The 19,538-nt window shown below is 42.5% G+C and overlaps 1 protein-coding gene across 5 annotated transcripts in view; it reads right to left on the bottom strand.

Moving 5' to 3' along the window:
- The window catches only part of KANK1 (KN motif and ankyrin repeat domains 1), a 246,825-nt gene that overhangs the window by 31,804 nt on the left and 195,483 nt on the right, over positions 1–19,538 (bottom strand). For all 5 annotated transcript variants that reach the window (XM_077475001.1, XM_077475007.1, XM_077475003.1 and 2 more), the window contains one exon: positions 13,433–16,081. In XM_077475001.1, coding sequence (XP_077331127.1) covers positions 13,433–16,081 — 2,649 coding nt within the window. The remainder of the gene's footprint in view (positions 1–13,432; positions 16,082–19,538) is intronic.

Here is a 19,538-nt window from a genome sequence, read left to right as displayed (position 1 = left end):
AATGCCAAGGCCACAAATACCATCTATTCACCGATCTCTCCCAAACAACCATTTCCAAGCGCGGATAGTTTAAACCACAGCTCCAGGTTCTACAACAGCACCACATCAACTACAGTTGGGGGGTTTCCTTTCTCCCTTCCATTCACCTATGAAGGCTGCAGGTATTCCTGAAAAACACAAGAGGATCTACAATCCCTCCTCCAGGATCTGCACCTTGGTACCTCATCATCTCCACCCAGGGATCAATGCCAGCACCAACACTCTGCTTCCGTCTCACCACCGAAGGCTCCCTCCACTAAGCCTGCAGCGAACAAATAAGGCTCTTCCAATCGAGACAGATTTGCCTCTCCCCCTGTGGCTCCAACTGACTAAATGGACTGATGGTGACCTCCACCACTGCTGAGCATCTCACTTCACACCTCTGTGCGTACCCTCACTTTTGACTGACTTGGCTCTCTGACACCTCTCCTCTTTTTCCTGGCAACAATGACCTCCCTCTATGTTGGCGGACACATTACCATTGCTACTGCTCCTTTTACCCGCTTCTGGGTGCAGTATGAGGTCGTTAGGAGAAAAGGAAGTGGTCCAACTAAGCCTAGTATTGTTCTGTTACTTTACAGTTCTTATTTCATGCATATCTTCTGTTTGAATGTTGCCAGCCCGTGGCTTGCATGGACTCCCGGAGAACGCCAATCTCTCCTCTCACACCAGTTCTATACCCACCCTTACTTACTATCGGATCCCTATAAGATCCTAAATTGTTGTTTATGTTTTCTCTGAGAACTCATGTGCAGACAGTTTTCCAGAGTGCCTCTCTGTTCCGTAAAATGAACAGCTTTGGTGGTTACGTTTATGCACTAATACACTACGCAGAAACGATCATATCCCGGGGACAGTACAGGTATCTGTTCAACTCTACCCACACTGCGTGGCGCTTCAGGGTGTCACACAGATGTTTGCTGTAGCCAATTGTAATAGCTGATCACTAACCTCAGTGTTCACCTGCATTCCAAGGCGAGTGTTCCCATTTCTAGGTACCAACACCTGGTTCCATTGAACTACGGGTAACACCGTGGCTCCCCACCATGCCATAACCCTTAGCTTCGCTCCATAATCTGACCCTTTCACTTGGTATAGCCCTCATCACTTGCCTACAATGCACGGCTGGTGTGACCCCCGCTGATCGTCACTGCAGCACCCACCACTGCCCTCAGAGGTCCTGTGTAGACCCTATTAGGACGCCTCCCCCTCTGATTAGGTCCACTTGACCCACTCAGATGGACAAGTCACTCATTTTCACCTTTCTCCCTCCCCCTGACTCTCGCATGTCACCCTACACAGCATATACAACTATCTCCATCACGATTCTTTCTACTCACTCGTCCCTTCTCCCTCCTCCCCCCGGGAGGTGGTCCCACTCAAGGCCACATATCTAAAATCAGCCTCATTTCCACTTCCCTCTATGGCCCCATTAATCACCCTTAACGCCCAAGGCATAAACAACCCACATAAAACGAGTCAAGGCCTACCTTCCTTTGCTCAACCAAAGCTCATGTAATCTGTTTGCAAGAGACATACTTCACTAAAAAGCACACCCCCAAATCCTTTGGCCCGGCCTACCCTCAGGTATTTACTGCTTCAGCGGACACCAAGCAAAGAGTGGTCTTAATCGCCTTTCATCGTATAACCCCCTTTACGCTCTGGGCAGAGACTAAAGATCCAGAAGGCAGATACAGAACTCTCTCAAGGCACCTATTGATGAAGAGGTAACAGTAGTTTCCTACTATGCCTCTAACCGCAATCCTACTTCATTTCTCTCCCACTTGCTGCAAGTTATCACCAAGCATAAACAGGGCACCTTATTGATTAGTGGAGACTCCAACCAGGTGATTTACCCCTTTATGTATAGATCACCTTTTTCACCCTCTAGCCCCAAGAAACTCACTTTTCAGCAACTGCTACAACCACACACCCTTCTTGACTCCTGGCGAGAAGCCAACCCTGCAAGGCGGCAATTTACTCACTATTCCCACCCCCACAGAACATTCTCTCATATAGACCACATACTGATATCCATCAGGACCTCTCCAGCCCTCCTTTCATCCACTATCCTACCATATGCATGGACAGATCACAATGCCATCCTCAAGTACAGTTTGCCCTACTTTAGCATCCAAATTAAGTATTTAAAGCTTGCTCTCTAGCTGTTTTGTCAAACTTAAAGTGGACCGTCAGTTATTTCAAATTATGTGAGCAGACTGCAGTTGCTCTTTAATTATCCTATTACCTGCAGCCGAGATATTTAGCAAAACATTCTGCACACAGCTATAAAATCCAGTATTCATTGTATTACAAAGAGGCTTACAGCACTGATCCTGTAACTTGTTTCAGCAAAGAAGTCAGCCTTAGTCATAAGCTGTGACTAAGGATGTCTTCTCTGCCAAAATGCATTAATGGATCTGTGAGGCAAGCCTCTTTATGATACAATAAATGCCAGATCTATAGCGATGTGCAGGATTTTTTGCTAAATACCTAGTTTGTACATTGGCGAGGGGATGCACTGGATTGAACTGTTACATAGGGTCAATGTGGTTTGTTGCAGGCTGGCTGGTAAATGAGCTGGGAATTTTGGTTTCTTTTTTAACATGTGTTGACCTTCCATTTGCTCCTTGCTGCAAAGTTATAGGTTGGGGTGGTTGTCATTTGTTTGGACTGTTGGCGAACTGGTGATTGTACGCACTGGATACCTTCACTGCCATTGTGCTTTTTCTGGGTATCATTTGCGTCCCTATACCTTTGAGGGGTGGGCTCCCTCCAAGCATACCTATCCTTAATCTATCCATTATTATATATGTGCACCAACATAGGAGACTCACAATTATAGCGTTAGGACTGCACTACACTGAGGTGCTGTGACATGGCTGCTGCAGCTTACGCATACATTTGCAAATGTGTGAAAACTAAACCCCTTGTTTTTAACGTGAATTGTTAGATGGGGTCAATTTGGTTTGTTAGGGGCTGGCAGGAAAGCGAGCTGGGAATTTTTGTTTGTTTTGTGGATAGGAACTTATCCAAGCACCAATGTTTCCTCCACAAAGGTAGTCTGTCAAGCTTTCTCTTTTTTCTACATACAGTAGAGCTAAGATTTATTCTAAACATGTGTGGAAAAAAAATATCGGTGGAATGGAAAGCACTTAAATCACAAACGCTTCTCAAGATCTAATGATCAATTTCATGTATATTACGTGTGAGTAATTACATTTTTTGCAGGGTTTTGAAAGGTGTACACACAGGATGCATACCCTGTTAGGAATGTTGACAAACCAATGTCCTACTGGTTTCTGCAGATGCAGAAAAACACTAATTAAAACATGAGAGAAAAAGTGCACACCCATCACTGACAGACACGCCATTAAATTCATGTCACTTTGTTCTCTTACCATAGAAAGGTATTTTTTCATGTCAGACCATAAAAGCAGACTGATCTAGGACTGAGGGTGAGCCATTTAAAAAGGTACAAGTGTACATCTTAAACAAAGGCTTATTAAATAAGCTTTGATCATAGGAGAAGGAGGCAGTATAATCTTTCATTGGGGATTCGGTCCACCCAATCAAAGTGGATCTTGAGCTTTTTCATGTCAAGAGCCAGTTAAACTTGTTTTTAGGGGCATTCTGTCCCAATCGGATATATATATATATATATATATATATATAGATATATAGATATCTATATATCTAGGGATCTCTCCATCTATATCTATTATATATATATATATATATTTATTTATTTATTTATTTTAAGGTTTGTGTGTTTTTAGTCTTACCCTACCTTCTCTCTAGATGCTCCAGTAGTATATTATTGTCAGTGCTGCTCATCAGAATCTCAACTTCTGCCCAACAACTATCAAAGGACAAATTGTAGTATCACGCTCCCTGACGAGTACACCATAATGTAGAATAAACACATGATTTGGTGAGCTAGGTGTCTGAGAAAATAAATAAGGCTTTTCAAAACGAGCTGAAGACACAAACAACTGCAACAGGTTTCCCCTGTGAAATGCAAGATGCCAGCAAGCTATTCAATCTACAAGAACCCAAAATTTTAATATAATTCTTTAGCGGGAGAGAATGAACCTGTGCTTTGACCATACGGGTTCACTTAATGTCCACCTCCTGCTCATCACTTCCCATTCACTGGCCTGGTGAAGCAACATGAATTACCCAGTACTTCCAGGTTGGAGGGAAGAGGCATGGGATGTCCTTAGCCTTGTATGAGATCAATGGAAATGTCCAGTGACACCTGCTGAAATCCGATCTCATCTGCGAAAAACAGATGGATAGGGGATCCATAACCCATCTGGCTGGTGGATCGGATCGATGGCCGTCGGGTGTAAATGGATAGTTGGTCCATTTACATCCAACCGCCCATAGAGGAGAGTGGGCGGTGTCTGTATCCGCTCTGCATAAGTGGAGCGGAGATGGACAATCCACACGCCTGCTCAGCAGGGATCCGTGGACAGATTCCCTGTGGAGCAGGCAGACTCCCAACTGAGCCTGCCCCATGTGAAAGGGGCCTAAATGGTGAGGCTTACTTTACTTTTTAATAGCCATTATAAGGGGAGCTTTAAGAGCTTTAAGGACATCGCCACTCGCTTTCCCTTCGTTTAAGGGCTGGTTCTGACCACTTTTATTCAAAAGAATGTTCAACAAATCCAGTAGATTCCCTTGCAGGGGTATTCAGCATTCCAGTTCTAGTACAGAAATATTCAGCCCACTTGGCTAACAACAGCAGCTCTCCTGCTCAGGCCTTACGCTTTAGGCCTTGCTTTGTCTCCCACAGACCGGACTCTCAACTCTGTGCTTATCACTAGCAGCCTCGTGCTACACTGGCTCCCACCTCTCTTCTAGGTGGAGCCCTCCTGACTCCTGGGCCACACTTCCTATCTGTTAGGGTGGAACCCAGAACCATGGTCAGGTTGTTACTAAAAGCCTACTACACACCTGACCAATTAGTAATGCTGGCTGTTTTCAAAATAAGGACCCAGGACTGGGGATTTCATCCCACACAGATCTCTAAGAAATCCCTGGGCTCCAGAACCCAAAGTAGACTTTTCTAAGAAATTAGGAAACTGAAAAGTCAGTTTCCTCCCAAATACGCAAATCCTTTGGAGCCCCTCAACCTGCCGGGTTGAGAATCATGCATCACCACGCTGGTGGGGTACCACACTCTCACACCACAGATTCAAAAGTGATTCAGCTGATGCAATTTAGTTCTTGAAATACCTGCTCATGGTTTCAACTGAAAAATTATTACCAACAGACACATCCAAAAACTGTTAAATTAGTTGCATATAGTAACCAGGATGCTTGAAAACTGAACTATTCCAATTGTGGTTGGACCTTGTATCAGCTTGCATAAATTGGAAAGGGATGTTGTTGAGGCTCCCCTTGCAATTTCAAGGATAGAAGTTCTTCTCATCACCCCTGAGATCTTCCTATCCATGCAAGCCTCAAACTATGCATGAATCAACGAATATGAGGGCTTACATGGTAATGAATACATATTTTCATACACAGATTACTAGTCATTTTCAGGAAAAAGCACATGTGCAGGATGTGCGCTCTCCCTGTAGCTGGAAAGCATGTGCTAGCTTGGAATGTAGAAGAGGTGTTGCTGCTGCTACAGTGAGATAGCACACATTGTGCATGTGTCGATTTCAAATGAGGAAGGGTGCTCACTTACAGGTGTGCGACTCAAGAAATTTTGCATCCTTGATATATTAGGCAGAACACTAAAATCGCTGGCAATGAGAGTTTTTCAGACAGGCCGCAATAATGCATCAGAAGGCCTCCAGGCATGGCATTCAAATGAAGCTACAGTTTTACAAGCTGAACACAGTTTTGTAACCTACTGGGAACTCCAGGTTGCTTAGCGATTTTTTCAAAAGGTGACACTTGAAAAAAGTTAACATTTTGATTTCACAGCACGCTTTGAGTTTTCTGTTGAGGATAATACCCAAGAGATTTGCTTTGCTACTGGCAAATTCTGCCTCCAATAGGGATTTCTTTTTCACTCCCCATCTCTTGCCTTCTATTGCCCAATCCTGCCCTCCCTGACTGCCTCAACACTGCTGCCATGCTGCCCTCCCTATAGCTCCCCATCATTCCTAACATACAGTGAGCGAAAAAAGTATTTGATCCCCCACTGATTTGTATGGTTTTCCCACTGACAAAGAAATGATTTGTCTATAATATATATTAAATTTAATTTAATGGTGAAAGACAGGAGCAAAAAAAAATCCAGAAAAACGCATTTCAAAAAAGTTATAAATTGATTTGCATTCTAATGAGTTAAATAAGTATTTGATCCCTAAACAATCAGAAAGATTTCTGGCTCCCTGGTGTCTTCTGTACAGGTAACAAGCTGAGATGAGCCGCACGCCCTTAAAGGGAGTGCGCCTAATCTCAGCTTGTTACCTGTATAAAAGACACCTGTCTACAGAGGCAATCAACCAGATTCCAATCTCTTCACCATAGTCAAGACCAAAGCTGTCTAAGGATATCAGGGACAAGATTGTAGACCTACACAGGCTGGAATGAGATACGAGACCATCACCAAGCAGCTTGGCGAGAGGGTGACAACAGTTGGTGTGATTATTCGCAAATGGAAGAAACATAAAATAACTGTCAATCTCCCTCCATCTGGGACTCTCACCTTGTGGAGTTTCAATGATCATTAGAACGTTGGGGAAACAGCTGGAAAAAAACACGGCCAAGGCAACAAAGGCGTGGCGCAAGAAGAAGCACATTAAGGTCTTGGAGTGGCCTAGGCAGTCTTAGCCCCTGTACACACGGTCGGAGATTTCGACAACCAAATCAGTCGGAAATCTTGTCCGAAACTGTTGCATACACACGGTCGGACTAAGTTGTCGAAAAATCTGATCATTCAGAACGTGATGACGTAATTTCGTTACGATGGGACTACGTTCAGGCTAGTAGCCAATAGCTTTGATATAGGAATTTGATCTGAGCATGCATGGCACTTGGTCCTATCAAAATTCTCTACACATCATCGGAGTATGTCCGATCGAACCAGTTGGTCGGAAAATATTTCCAACAAGTTGGAAAATTGGGTCCGACGGATATTCCGACGGAATCAGTCCGATGCATACCACACACAGTCGAATTATCCGACAACACGGTCCGATGGGACACATTCCGACGGATTCTCCGACCGTGTGTACAAGGGCTTAGACCTTCAGACCCTAATCCCATAGAAAATATGTGGCGGGAGCTGAAGGTTCGAGTTACCAAATGTCAGCCTTGAAACCCTAATATGCCTTGGAAAGGATCTGCAAAGAGGAGCAAGACAAAATCTCTCCTGAGATCTGTGAAAACCTGATGGCTAACTACAAGAAATGTCTGACCTATTTGCTTGCCAACAAAGGTTTTGCCACCAGGTACCAAGTCATGTTTTGCCAAGGGGTCAAATACGTATTGCGCTCTTTAAAATGCAAATCAATTTATAACTTTTTTGAAATGCATTTTTTCTGGCTATTTTTGTTGTTATCCTGTCTCTCACTGTTACAATAAACCCACCATTAAAATTATAGACCGATCATTTCTTGTCAGTGGGCAAACGTACAAAAGGAGGGGATCAAATACTTTTTTTTCCTCACTGTAGCAAGTCCCCAAGGATGTCATCTCTCCAAACCAGATCACATTCTCAAAAGACAAGATCTCTCCCTCTGGCTTTCTAACCCTCACAATCAGATCACATTCCCAAAGGCAGCTCAAATCCCCAAGGTATCATCCCATTATTTCAAATTTCTATCCATGCATCCCTCCCAGTAGCTTACCCATCCTGGCCAGATTTAATCATAACTGCCTACAAATACACACCTCTGCTCTCCTGCTGCTTTCCCCACTACAATAACAACCTCTCTCTACAGCCTACTAACCTCCTACACAATTGGATCTACCAACCTAAAACAAACCCTGAGCCGATGGGCAATCCCTGGGCTTCCTGCTGTCTCTGACCTACTACTGGAGAGCTAGAGAGCTATCAGATTAGGTTTAGGTCTGCAAACTTTTCTGCAATAAGTCTCCCTCAGCAGGAAAGGAAGTTCTCTCACAGACAGGAGTCGGGGGCTGCAGGGAGTTGTGCTGAGAGGTTATTGGGTTGGCAGGGATCATATAAGGTGGTTGGCAGTGTGCATTTGCAGGAAGAGAACTTTAGCCAGCAGACATTCCTATTTTAAGCTGGCCAGAGTTGCAAAGCTCCTTGGAGGGTTGCCTGTAAAAGGGGGATGGGGAGGTGGCAGAGAGAATGGCAGAACACTGAAAATAATGGGAAGGTCCTTTAGGGACAAAGCCAAGAGGATGCTCACCCTTAATAGACACCAGATGACCCCCCCACTGACTTATCCCACCCTCTGGCAGACCCATTCCCTGGCTACCGCATAACACCCACTGACAAACATCCCCACAGCCATCACACACCCCTGCGGAAACATCTCACCAAGGTTGCCTTAAACCTCCAGCTGTCACCCTCCTACCCCAGGAAAACTCACACCTCTAACAGACATCCCCCTCAGTTGCCAGATACCCCCTAGCTGTCTGCTCACTGCTGGAAGACCTCTCTCCTCAGGCCACCACATGTGAATAGTAATCTCCCACCAACCCAGCCCCATCATATCCTCTACACTCCTTGCCTGCACATACTGCTCACTGCCATACCCTCCCACATTCTTCTCTTGCACATTCTGCCTGCCGGCATGCACTCTTCTCGCTGGCATGCAATGGCCATGGTTATACCATGGCACTTCTCTACTGCACATGCTTTATTATTCTCAGCCCCCCCCAAACAGGTTGCCCATGCCTTTTCAGTTTTGGAATGGGCACACTTTTTGATTTTTGAAGTTACATTTTCTTTATTTTAAATAAGTATTCAATATTTGCATAACAGGTTGATGAGTTACACAAGATTAGCAATTCATAATCAGTAGAATCTAAAAAAATAAACATTTGTAATTCAACAATTAAGAGAATTGGTGTATTCACAATCAGAAGAATTGGCAAATCAGAAATGTTTGGTTTCTTCTGAATATTAAATGAAGACCATTGTGATTCACAGACTGAATGGCTCTCTTTTACAGACTTAGGCAAATACTGTATATGTATATATTTAGGTGAATTGAAAAGTGACTGGTTGGGCACCACTGGCAAATAACTTCGCATCTACGAATGACAAATGCAGTCACGGTTTTTGGCCGTCTATGGCCTTGTTCTAAAGTAGAAACAGGGAAAAATTTGCATGATCAGATACAGAGCTGATGCGATTCTGCCAAATAGGCCGAGGGTGGAAGAATAAATAATACAACATTAATATTTGCAAACAAATACAGTGAACACTGTGGGAAAAAAGCCATCCTTGCACAGAACAGAAAAGTAAAGTAAAAACACACAGGTAACTAAAATAAATCCACGAATGTGTGCGTCTGATACATTAATAAATCTGCTTAACACTCTTTATACAACTTAGGCTAGTTTCCTGATTTAGCTTTCTTGGTGAATGAAAGCTTTGTTGTAATTTTAGCTCTTTCATCTATAAAGGAGACTCAGCTTCTAGTCTGAATAGACAGTGTTCAAGTCAAGTTCAAGTCAATGCAGGAGATCTGTGCCAATAGCCTGTTTACCTTAAAGTGGTAATAAACGCAAAACCAAAAATGTAATATACCAATCCTTAGATGTGATGGCTGTATTGGTTTTCTTTTTTTCAGGCTTTTCCCCCTTGGTTTTCACCTGGTGACCTGGCCAGTAATACACCTCCTTCATTAGCCTGCCCCCACTCTGGATGAATGAGGACGTGGGGCACAGCAGACAGCAGCATTGCCAGTCTGGGGGGAGGGGAGTGTTATATGTACTAGCAGTTTTAAATACACTAGCAAATTGAAGCCAAACTTTAGCTCAAACTTTAGTACTGACAGCAGTTTTGTTCCTTTTGGGATAAAGGTTTTACAAAAATAAAAAAAAGCTGATGATTGTAAGCACCTGTCAGCATTAAAGTGATTGTAAAGGCAGATTTTTTTTTTATCTTAATGCAGTCTATGCATAAAGATAAAAGAAACCTTTGTGGAGCAGCCCCCCTCAGTCCCCCTAATACTAACCTGAGCCCTCTCTCGATCCAGTGATGTTGCAGGAGAGACTCTGCTGCCTGGGACATTGGCTCCCGCTGCTATCAAAGTCAGTGAGCCAATATGGAAAGAGTGGGGGCGGTGCCTAGCTGCGGCTCCGTGTCCGAATATGGACACACAGAGCCGCGGCTCCGTGTCCGAATATGGACACACAGAGCCGCGGCTCCGTGTCCGAATATGGACACACAGAGCCGCGGCTCCGTGTCCGAATATGGACACACAGAGCCGCGGCTCCGTGTCCGAATATGGACACACAGAGCCGCGGCTCCGTGTCCGAATATGGACACACAGAGCCGCAGCTCCGTGTCCGAATATGGACACACTGAGCTGCGGCTCAGGTGCCCCATAGCAGGCTGCTTCCTATGGGGGTGGGTACTCAAAGGAGGGGAGGAGCCAGGAGCGCCAAAGAGGGACCCGAAAAGAGGAGAAACTGGGCTGCTCTGTGCAAAACCATTACACAGAGCAGGAAAGTATAACATGTTTGTTATTTTTAAGACTTTTGTATCACTTTAAATGGTTTGTCTCATCTCAGTAATTGATACAATCTGCAGGAGAGCCTGTACTATTGAAAAACAACAGACTTACTGGCCCGATCATCAGATGAAAAAATAGGACAAAGCAAGCCTAAAAAGAAAACCAATGTAGACATCATAACTAAGAATTGGTAAGCTGCAGCATAATAAGTGTTTGCTTGTGAATGTAATACTGCTTTAACCAAGTTCTTTTCAGTACAGTTTTTAGTTTGGTAAAAATGCCTTCACAGACAGTTCTACTATTAATAGCCTGGAAAACGCATAAATACAAGCATAGCCAGTATGATTTTTCTTTTATCTGCTGAACTCACACTAGATGTATGAATATGTTCACCTTCAGTAGGAAAATAATATACCCCAATGCCCTTATGTTGGCATAATGTAAGCTTATGCCAGCAAGTGCTCTAGCAGCAACAACAGTTCAATGAGACCACCCACACTGGTCAGTAAATAATCATCCTGGAAGCAATGCATTAAATAATACAGAAAGAATTAAGCGCATGTCTACTAACATTTCAAGGAAATCCCCCTTTTTCCAAACTTTTCAAAAAGGAAGATCTATGCCATTCAACAAGGATAGCATATTAGTCTTGGAATGCTCAATTACGTGTGATTACATGTCTAGATATATGTGGTGCAATGTACTGTATAGGTAGATTTTTAAAGATGTTATTCTAAGAAAAACGATTAGGTTGTAAAAAAAGGGACTTCATTGAAAGCTGTCATAAAAGAAATATGGCAGCCATCACTGCTGTTCTTCTAAAAAATGTTAGTCACCTGACAGTCTCCAGCTTTAATATTTTAAGCCACTGACCCAGAACAAGCCATCAACAAGTCAAAAGTTAGAATGTTTCATACTTTTAAGTAAGTGACCTTAGAGATCACCGAAGCCAAGGATTACTCATAATAATGAAGCAACTGGCATTTTTAGATGAACGGACCCCAGTAATGTTAAGTCCATAATGGTTTACTGCATTTCACGCCCTAAACTTTGTGTTTGCATTGCTTCACTGAATATAGCTACATGTCTAGTTTCTCCTCTGCAATTAGGCTCCATTCAACACTATGCAGGTGCAATGGTGGGTGCGTGCGCTTTGGTGTGCTGCATTTAGGGCAACCCATTCGTTTCAGTTGCCCTATGCGTGAAAATCACACAAAAGGAATGGAACTTCCCCCCCCCCCCCCCCCAATCACCCTAAAATGCATACGGTAGTTCTTTGTTTATATTCTGGCACACAATTTCGTGCACACATTAGCAAGGTGCATTGGGGTGCCATTAAGAACTAATGGCACCACTGAGTGCCTGCAAAAGGGATGCATATTTTCTGCACTGCGGGATTGCGCATAGTTTTGCATCTCACAAATGTGAATCTAGCTCAACAGTCTGTTCAATATAATAATTTAAAAAAAAAAACTTTTAAAAACAAACAATGTGGTAAGTGTAAAGCAGAAAGTGTAGTTATTACAAGTTATATTTGTTTTAAATAATGCCTTCCCAAAACCGACCATAGACGGTACACCAGGGACCGGCCAAGATTGGAACAATGTATGTGTAGGCTGAATGTACCAGAGTTGATTGATCAATCAACTTGTGTACAACCAACCTGTTGGATTTTACATGCGATTATTTCAAGTGGCTGTTACAGATCACTGTGTTCCCCCAGAAGGGGTGGATTCCCCCACCAGGAGAACACAATGGCTCCACGGCAAGAAGAAAAATCGCTCCGTCTATGGCCGGCTTAAGCTTCACTCTTCACATGCATTGTACTCTGATCTGCAACTCTGACTCATATAATACTATTAGGAAACTGTACTCTAGCCAGCTTTTGTTGTATTAAATATCAGAAGGATAAAATGTCATAGATAAACTCTGCCTTGCATCTCACAAATCAAATGCAACATGCCCAGAAAGCAAAATATGAATCAAAGCTTCTAATTAAACAAATTTGTTTTCCACATTAGGAGGGAAACTATATCCTATTATGGATATTTCAAGGATATTTTATACATGTAATGGCACCAAGAGCAATAGGCTGATTGCAGGATGATGTAAACTGTTTTTGAGATATTGTACAACAGACACATCTAGTTGGAAAACTTTGGTCAATTCACCCTTGTTCACAGTTGTGTCATGAGAAGATATAGCAGTTTTTACAGGTAAGAAAAAAAAAATTGCAATTGGTAAGAGTGAAAGCTTTTAAAACGACTCAACTAAAGAATAAGCGGTGTCCAAAATCTGTCACCACATCCCAGTTCTTCCCAAAGAACAATTACCCTGTTTGAAGCAAGCTTGTATGACGAAATTAAAACACTATGCAGAGCAGATGGAACAGAGTACCATTACCGCTTCTTTTACAAATCTGTTATATAAAATGGGTTACCTACAAGTGTTATCCCTGTAAGGACACAGAAGAGGAGATTTACTAAAACTGGAGCACTCAGAATCTGGTGCAGCTGTGCACGGTAGCCAATCAGCTTATTCAATTAAGCTTTGACAATAAAACCTGGATGCCAATTGGTTTCTATGCAGATCTGCACCAGATTTTAAACTTTCCAGTTTTAGTAAATAACCCCCAAAGTTCTTAAAGACACAATTACAATTTTCTGTATCAAACTGCAGTTGCATGTTCAATGTACACCAACGGTTTGCACATGACACAACCGAATTATGCATTGAACCAAATAATCATTTAGAAACCTTACCTGAAAAGGAGTCCATCTCCATTGATTTATTTTGTATTCCTGAGGTCTGTAGTTCTTCATTGCTGCCATACTTCATTACAGAGTTTATGGATGAGATGGTATTGATGAGTTGGGAATTAAGAGAGCCTATCTGTGAATAGGGCTCTCCAAAAGTTTCAGCCAGTTCGGTATAATTCTCAGCCAGAAGCATTTGCTGTTCCTGTAGCAACTTTTGCACACGTTCAATGTAATGGTCTATAGCAGGAGATTCAGTCTTTGATTCATTGGTCTTTATTGAAGTAATTTCTTGTCCCTCATTAGATTCATCACCAACCGCTATATTTCCTACATCAACAGAAAGGGGAATGGCCTCACTAGGACCACAGGCTATGCTACGCACCTTAACACCTATCAAGAAGTTATCCGATATATTTATCTGCCCGATTCCAAAATCTTTGGTCTTACGGACTGAAGATAGATTTTCAGAGTCAGATGTGCATACTCCAATAGAACGTGTTTTTGGTATAACGTTGACTTCCTTTACTTTACCATCTCCTATGGCTACAGAACGCATTTCCACAGTTTCTGTATTTGTTTGTTTACTGTACATGTTGATGGCTGTATTTGTGCTTGTATCTACAAGACTTGGCACATGTGTGTTGGTGGACTGGCTTGATAGCATTAGTTCAGTGTTCGTTTGCTGTTCAGCAGTCCAAGGAGAAGCTGTTACGGCAGAATCTACTTTGGTTACAAGCTCTGTGTTGACCCCACGTGACAAATAATCCAACAATGGTTTAACTGTAACATCCACTGAACAATCGCCACATCCAATAGATTTCAAATCTTTAGTGGTTTCTTTGCTATGACCTTGTTTGTCTGCATCTACTGATACATAAAGTCCCCCATCACAGATCATTGGGTCCATGCCAACGCTTTTGTCACACATTTCCAGTTCCAACCCTGCACCCCTGTCATGTGTGTCAACTCGAGCTTTTACAATCCAGTGATTCATTGGGAAGTCAGGGCCAGCAGCAGTACTCTGGAGGGTGGGCTGACATGAAATCCCAATGCTGTTCATCTCCATGAAGTTACCTACACAAGAGTCAACCACATCTAAATAATCTCCGTTGCTTTGGTCACTCATTTCTACCACTGCTTCAACCATCCTGTTGCAAGTCAAGGGCTGTGCCATCACCGCTTTATCAACTTTTTGCCTTGAGCCTGCTGCCCTTATCTCCAATTTCAGTTTAGTCATCTCCATTTCATAGGTTGTTTCCCTCAAGTCTGTTTCAAGTCTGTAAATTTTATCTTTAAGTGCTTCAATGGTTTGCTGTTGAAGTTCAACTTCTCTTTCAGCATCAGTAGAAACCCCAAGCAATTCCTCTGTGACCCCAACCCCAGTGCTTCTTACGTCTATCTCAGTACCTACCGATGCATCTCTGCTCAGATATGAAGACCTATAGTACATCACTACATCATTCATATTTTCATCCGCCCCAACAGCAACAGAACGGCAACATTTTTCTTTAGCTTTCTTTTCCTTAGATTGTGGAGGAGAACAACAAACATCAAAACTGCTGTCTTGGATCTTTTTCTCCAAAGCCTGCATTTCAGCAGTTAGCTGTCTAAACTCTTTCAGTGTCTGTGTATTTTGTTCCTGAGTTTCTGTGTCGTCATCAGAATCTATATGCAATTCCCCACCAGGTTTAACTGATTTACGTGAGGTTTCAAACCCAGCAGCATTACCCGCACTGTAAGATCTCTTTCGAAAACCTGTAGTATCCTTCTGGCTGCTAACCTTTTGGCTCTTAATTTCAGACATAAGTTGCCTTTTCTCTTCCTGTAACACTGAAATTTTTACCTGAAGTATAGGGATAGTTTTTACTTGCTCCTCTAGCTCTTTAAGGCGCTTAAGTGCAATAGCCATCTGCTCCCTGATATGATGGAGATGCATAGGACTCACATTAGTCACTGGTGTTGTAACTCCAGAACTTAGAGGGCTGTGACGGATAGAGCTCCCTAAAGAGGAAGCAAAGAAGGCACTATAATCACTAGTAGCTTGGTGGCCATTTGGAAGCTGTTGAGCAGTTGTGCTGTGTCCAGTTGACCCAGGGAATGATGACAGTGACCCCGTAGAGCCCATACCTCCAAAACTTGCCAGCCTTGGCCTACGAACATCATTGAACGATGAAGCTACCTGCATGATGACTTTCTCTTGCTCTAGCCTTCTACGTGTCTCCATCAAAGTTTTTGTAACATGAAAATTGTGTTTGGGAAGCTGGGGTGAGGGAGGTGGCAAAGGTTTATCCTCGGGGATGGCTAAACAATTTGGAGATGCTTCTTGAGAGTATGAGGAATTAGAGCCAGAAACTGTATGTCGTCTGGCAATTACAAAAGGGGATTGTTTTTTTTCATCACTGTTGGAAGATGAAAGAGAATCTGTAGAGGGCCATCCAGCTCCCTGGCAGGACTCTGCCCCGCCTTCTGGAAAATTAGGGATCAACTTGCGTTTCTTTGCAATGGCAACTTTCTTTAAAGTGTTACCCTTCTGTATGTCCTCCACATACTTAAGGAAATCCAGGTCTAATTGGTATCCATAAGGTGTTTCCACAAAATAGGCAGATTTAGGATCTTTTTCGTCTTTACCATTTGAAGCACTTTCCTCTTTTCCTGCAAATAAAGGGAGAACATTTAGATATCGCTTGTCTACCAGTTAACAAATATGCATCCAATACATTAAAAAGTTATCATGCAGTTGAAGGCTGAATCTGGAGGACATTTGAGGGAGGAAAAAATACATTCCTACAGGTTAAGAATGTCTGCTTGGAGCATTTTCAAGTACACGTGGAGCTTTTTAAATGTGAACTAGGCTTCCAGTACCTTTAGGAAATTTGTGACAGCACACTAAAAACCTTTCAGTGATCCACAGCACCTGCGCATATGTGTAGCAAATGGCAAATATGTTTGTAATGCATTGCGATTTCCATGAAACCTTTCAATAATGTTAGGAACAGAAAAGTAAACATGTCCTACAGCTTCAGTCATAGGCCTTTCTAAAATTGTACAACTATGAACAAAATATGTAGTTATGGACTTTGTGTGGACATATAGAAGAGAAACTTGGCACCATAAAAACAACTTTGTTATGTACCATTAAAAATATATTACATAAAAAATGACTCTGAGGCTGGGTTGATGTGAACTGAGCCGGTTTCTAAGTTACTTATCAAGAGACTCTCTTTGGAATATAAGTGCCTTGACTACTCTGATTACCATGAGGTCTTTATGGTGATTTACTCAAATTGGGGCTGAATGGTTCCCTCTTGGGAAACCAGTCCCTCTATTTAAAGATAATGTGTACAAGACCATTGGCTGTCTATTGATTGTACCTGAATTTCCCACCCGAGAGGGAGTGGCTTCACCTTTGCTTATTCATTTGCACCTCTATAGGCAACATGCACATGTTGTGAATTCCAGTCTACCCTACTGGCTGATATTACTCTATTAAAGATTAGGATTGGGGTTCAATGTACTGATTCTGTCACAAAATCCTGAAGAAGGATTTTATGAAACACAGTGAGTCCACGTGTGAAATGTAAATCAGAATCTTTGCATATTTCTAGATTGTAAGCTCTAACGAGCAGGGCCCTCTGATCCCTCCTGTATTGATTTGTATTGTAAGTGGACTGTCTGCCCTCATATTGTAAAGCGTTGCGCAAACTGTTGGCGCTATATAAATCCTGAATAATAATAATATTGTGAACCCCTATGTAGAGAGTAAGGCTCAGTTCACATATATGCGAATCAGATGCATTTTGAACAGCATCAGATTCGCATAACATATGAACCAGACCGGCTTGGAATGGAGTTGGTTAAGTCATGTCCGGGCTGGCCGTGGTCCGTTAAAAAAAAAAAAAAAAGAGTCCTGTGCAAATTTAGGTCTGGTTCAGGTGCGAATTAAAGTAAAAATTTGCACCTGAACCAGTAATTAAACCTGCTCCGGACTCCTTTTAAAAACAGACTACAAAGCCTAATTTTGAATTTTGTGCAATAGATTTTTAATGGTACTCAGTTTCTCTTCTATATATCCATACAAAGTCCATGACTGCATACGGTATTTTGTTCATAATTGTACGTGATTTGCTGGGATGTGGACATATAGCACACACACAGTCTGGGTTTTCCTCCTGCAATATATTATATATATATATATATATATATATATATATATATATATATATATATATATATATATATCTATATCTATATCTATATCTATATCTATATATATATATATATATAAACAGACAAAATGTAGGCCTTTTAGCATGGATGACCAAACGGTCAGTTATGCACACAAAAGTGAGCAGATATGTAAACTGATTTTAAACAGGAAAAGGATCAGGAACTGTAGTGTTTCTATATCGAAAAGAAACTTTCAAAAGTTTTAGGTCTCAAGCTGTGGTTGACTATTGCTCACAGAATACTGTCACTGTCATCTTGCCTCCTTCAAGAGCCAAAATGCATACAGTTGTTACCCAGGAAACCATGCTTTCTTCTTTTTGTTCTCTGAAGACTTTAAAATCATCGGCTTATCCTTTAAAGATCAAAACCAACCATTTAAATACAGAATACGCCTCAACGCCAAACCCTTGCCCTCCAGCCATATCTTTTCTATTGCTCGGAGTCTTCAGACCACCATGGCACACAGACAAGCTGGAAATATGTAAACGGACCTGTTCCCAGCTCTGCCTGAAATTCCACAGCTGAAAGAGAAACTGGTGGAGCTCACATAACAAGGAAGGCAGATCCGTGCCCTGCACACTGAAGCTGGCAATATGTAGATCTTTATGCATGCAACACACAAGCTAGCAAAGGAAGCTGCATTCATGGCTCTGCCTGAAACACTAAAACAGAAAGTGATAAGACATTATGAAAAGCACACTGTAATTGAAGCGAACACATATAGGCAAAAGGTAGAGACACTGCAAGACTTACTCTTTGTTTCCAGCAGACGTCGGCAGTCCCTGTGCTTTCATGCTGACACTGGCTGTCATAGCCTATTCTACACCAGCCCACTACCTCCAGTTCTGCCTTTCAACCTTTTTTTTTCCTCCTTTGCCGCATAAGGAAATATTCCACATTAGTACAACCTTAGCTAAACAGGGCTGACATTTTCCTAGGACAGCCCTTCACCGATGACTCTGGCTGGACAGTGTCTCCTTCTAGCAGCCTGTGAAAGCCTCAGCTGTTCTGTGCACAGAGTCGCACACTACACACTGCAAAGCCACATCCTGGCTCTTAAAGGTGCAGTCACTTGCGAAACCCTAATGAACTTTGACAGCCACATGTTCCCTTGGCGTGAAGCTCCGATTCGCTCTTAAAGGAAAAACACACGCTAAATCTGGAAAGTTATTTATATTTTGTGAAGTGGGCTCTCAGCTTACGATTGTATCTCTCCTTCATATGCTCTTGGTACCTGACACCTGTATAAACAAGGCTTTATCTAAAGGCAGTCTCTAGCATATCGGGAAGCCTTGTATTGTTGTTATAGAGCTAGTAAAGCAGGCGTGCTGACTAAACAAAAATACCCTTTTCCAGCTCTTTGGCTGATGCCGTATACCAAGAGAGCCTAACAAAAGAATAAAAACCATCAGCATTGCCTATAACAACCAGATTCTTGATTTCATTTATTTGGATCAGTTAAAGCAATGGTCACCAAACGTTGGCCTGTGGGCCAGATGCAGCCCTTTGCTTGCTTTCTTATGGCCCTTGGGGTGCTATTTTATTCATGGACACCAATGAAGGGCACAATTCCTTCTAATGACACCAAAGATGGGGCACAGTTCCGCCCAACAACAACCCGGCCCAATGACACCAATGATGGGGCACAATTCCTCCAAATGACACCAACAATGGGGTCCCAATTACGGGACACAATTCCTTCCAACGACACCAACAATGCAGCCCAATGACACAAAACAATGTGGCCCAATGAGAAAAATGATGGGGCACAATTCCACCCAAGGACACCAACAATGGAGATACCAATGATGGGGGATTGTTTACTCCCACCGTCACTGCAACATTTTGTTACTCCAGATGACCACAGTCCAGCCCCCCTAAA

The sequence above is a fragment of the Lithobates pipiens genome, unplaced genomic scaffold, assembly GCF_037356315.1.
Source record: "Lithobates pipiens isolate NorthernLeopardFrog02 unplaced genomic scaffold, aLitPip1_a1.2 Scaffold_13, whole genome shotgun sequence".
Taxonomy (NCBI): domain Eukaryota; kingdom Metazoa; phylum Chordata; class Amphibia; order Anura; family Ranidae; genus Lithobates; species Lithobates pipiens.
This window is presented reverse-complemented; position numbering and strand designations above follow the sequence as displayed.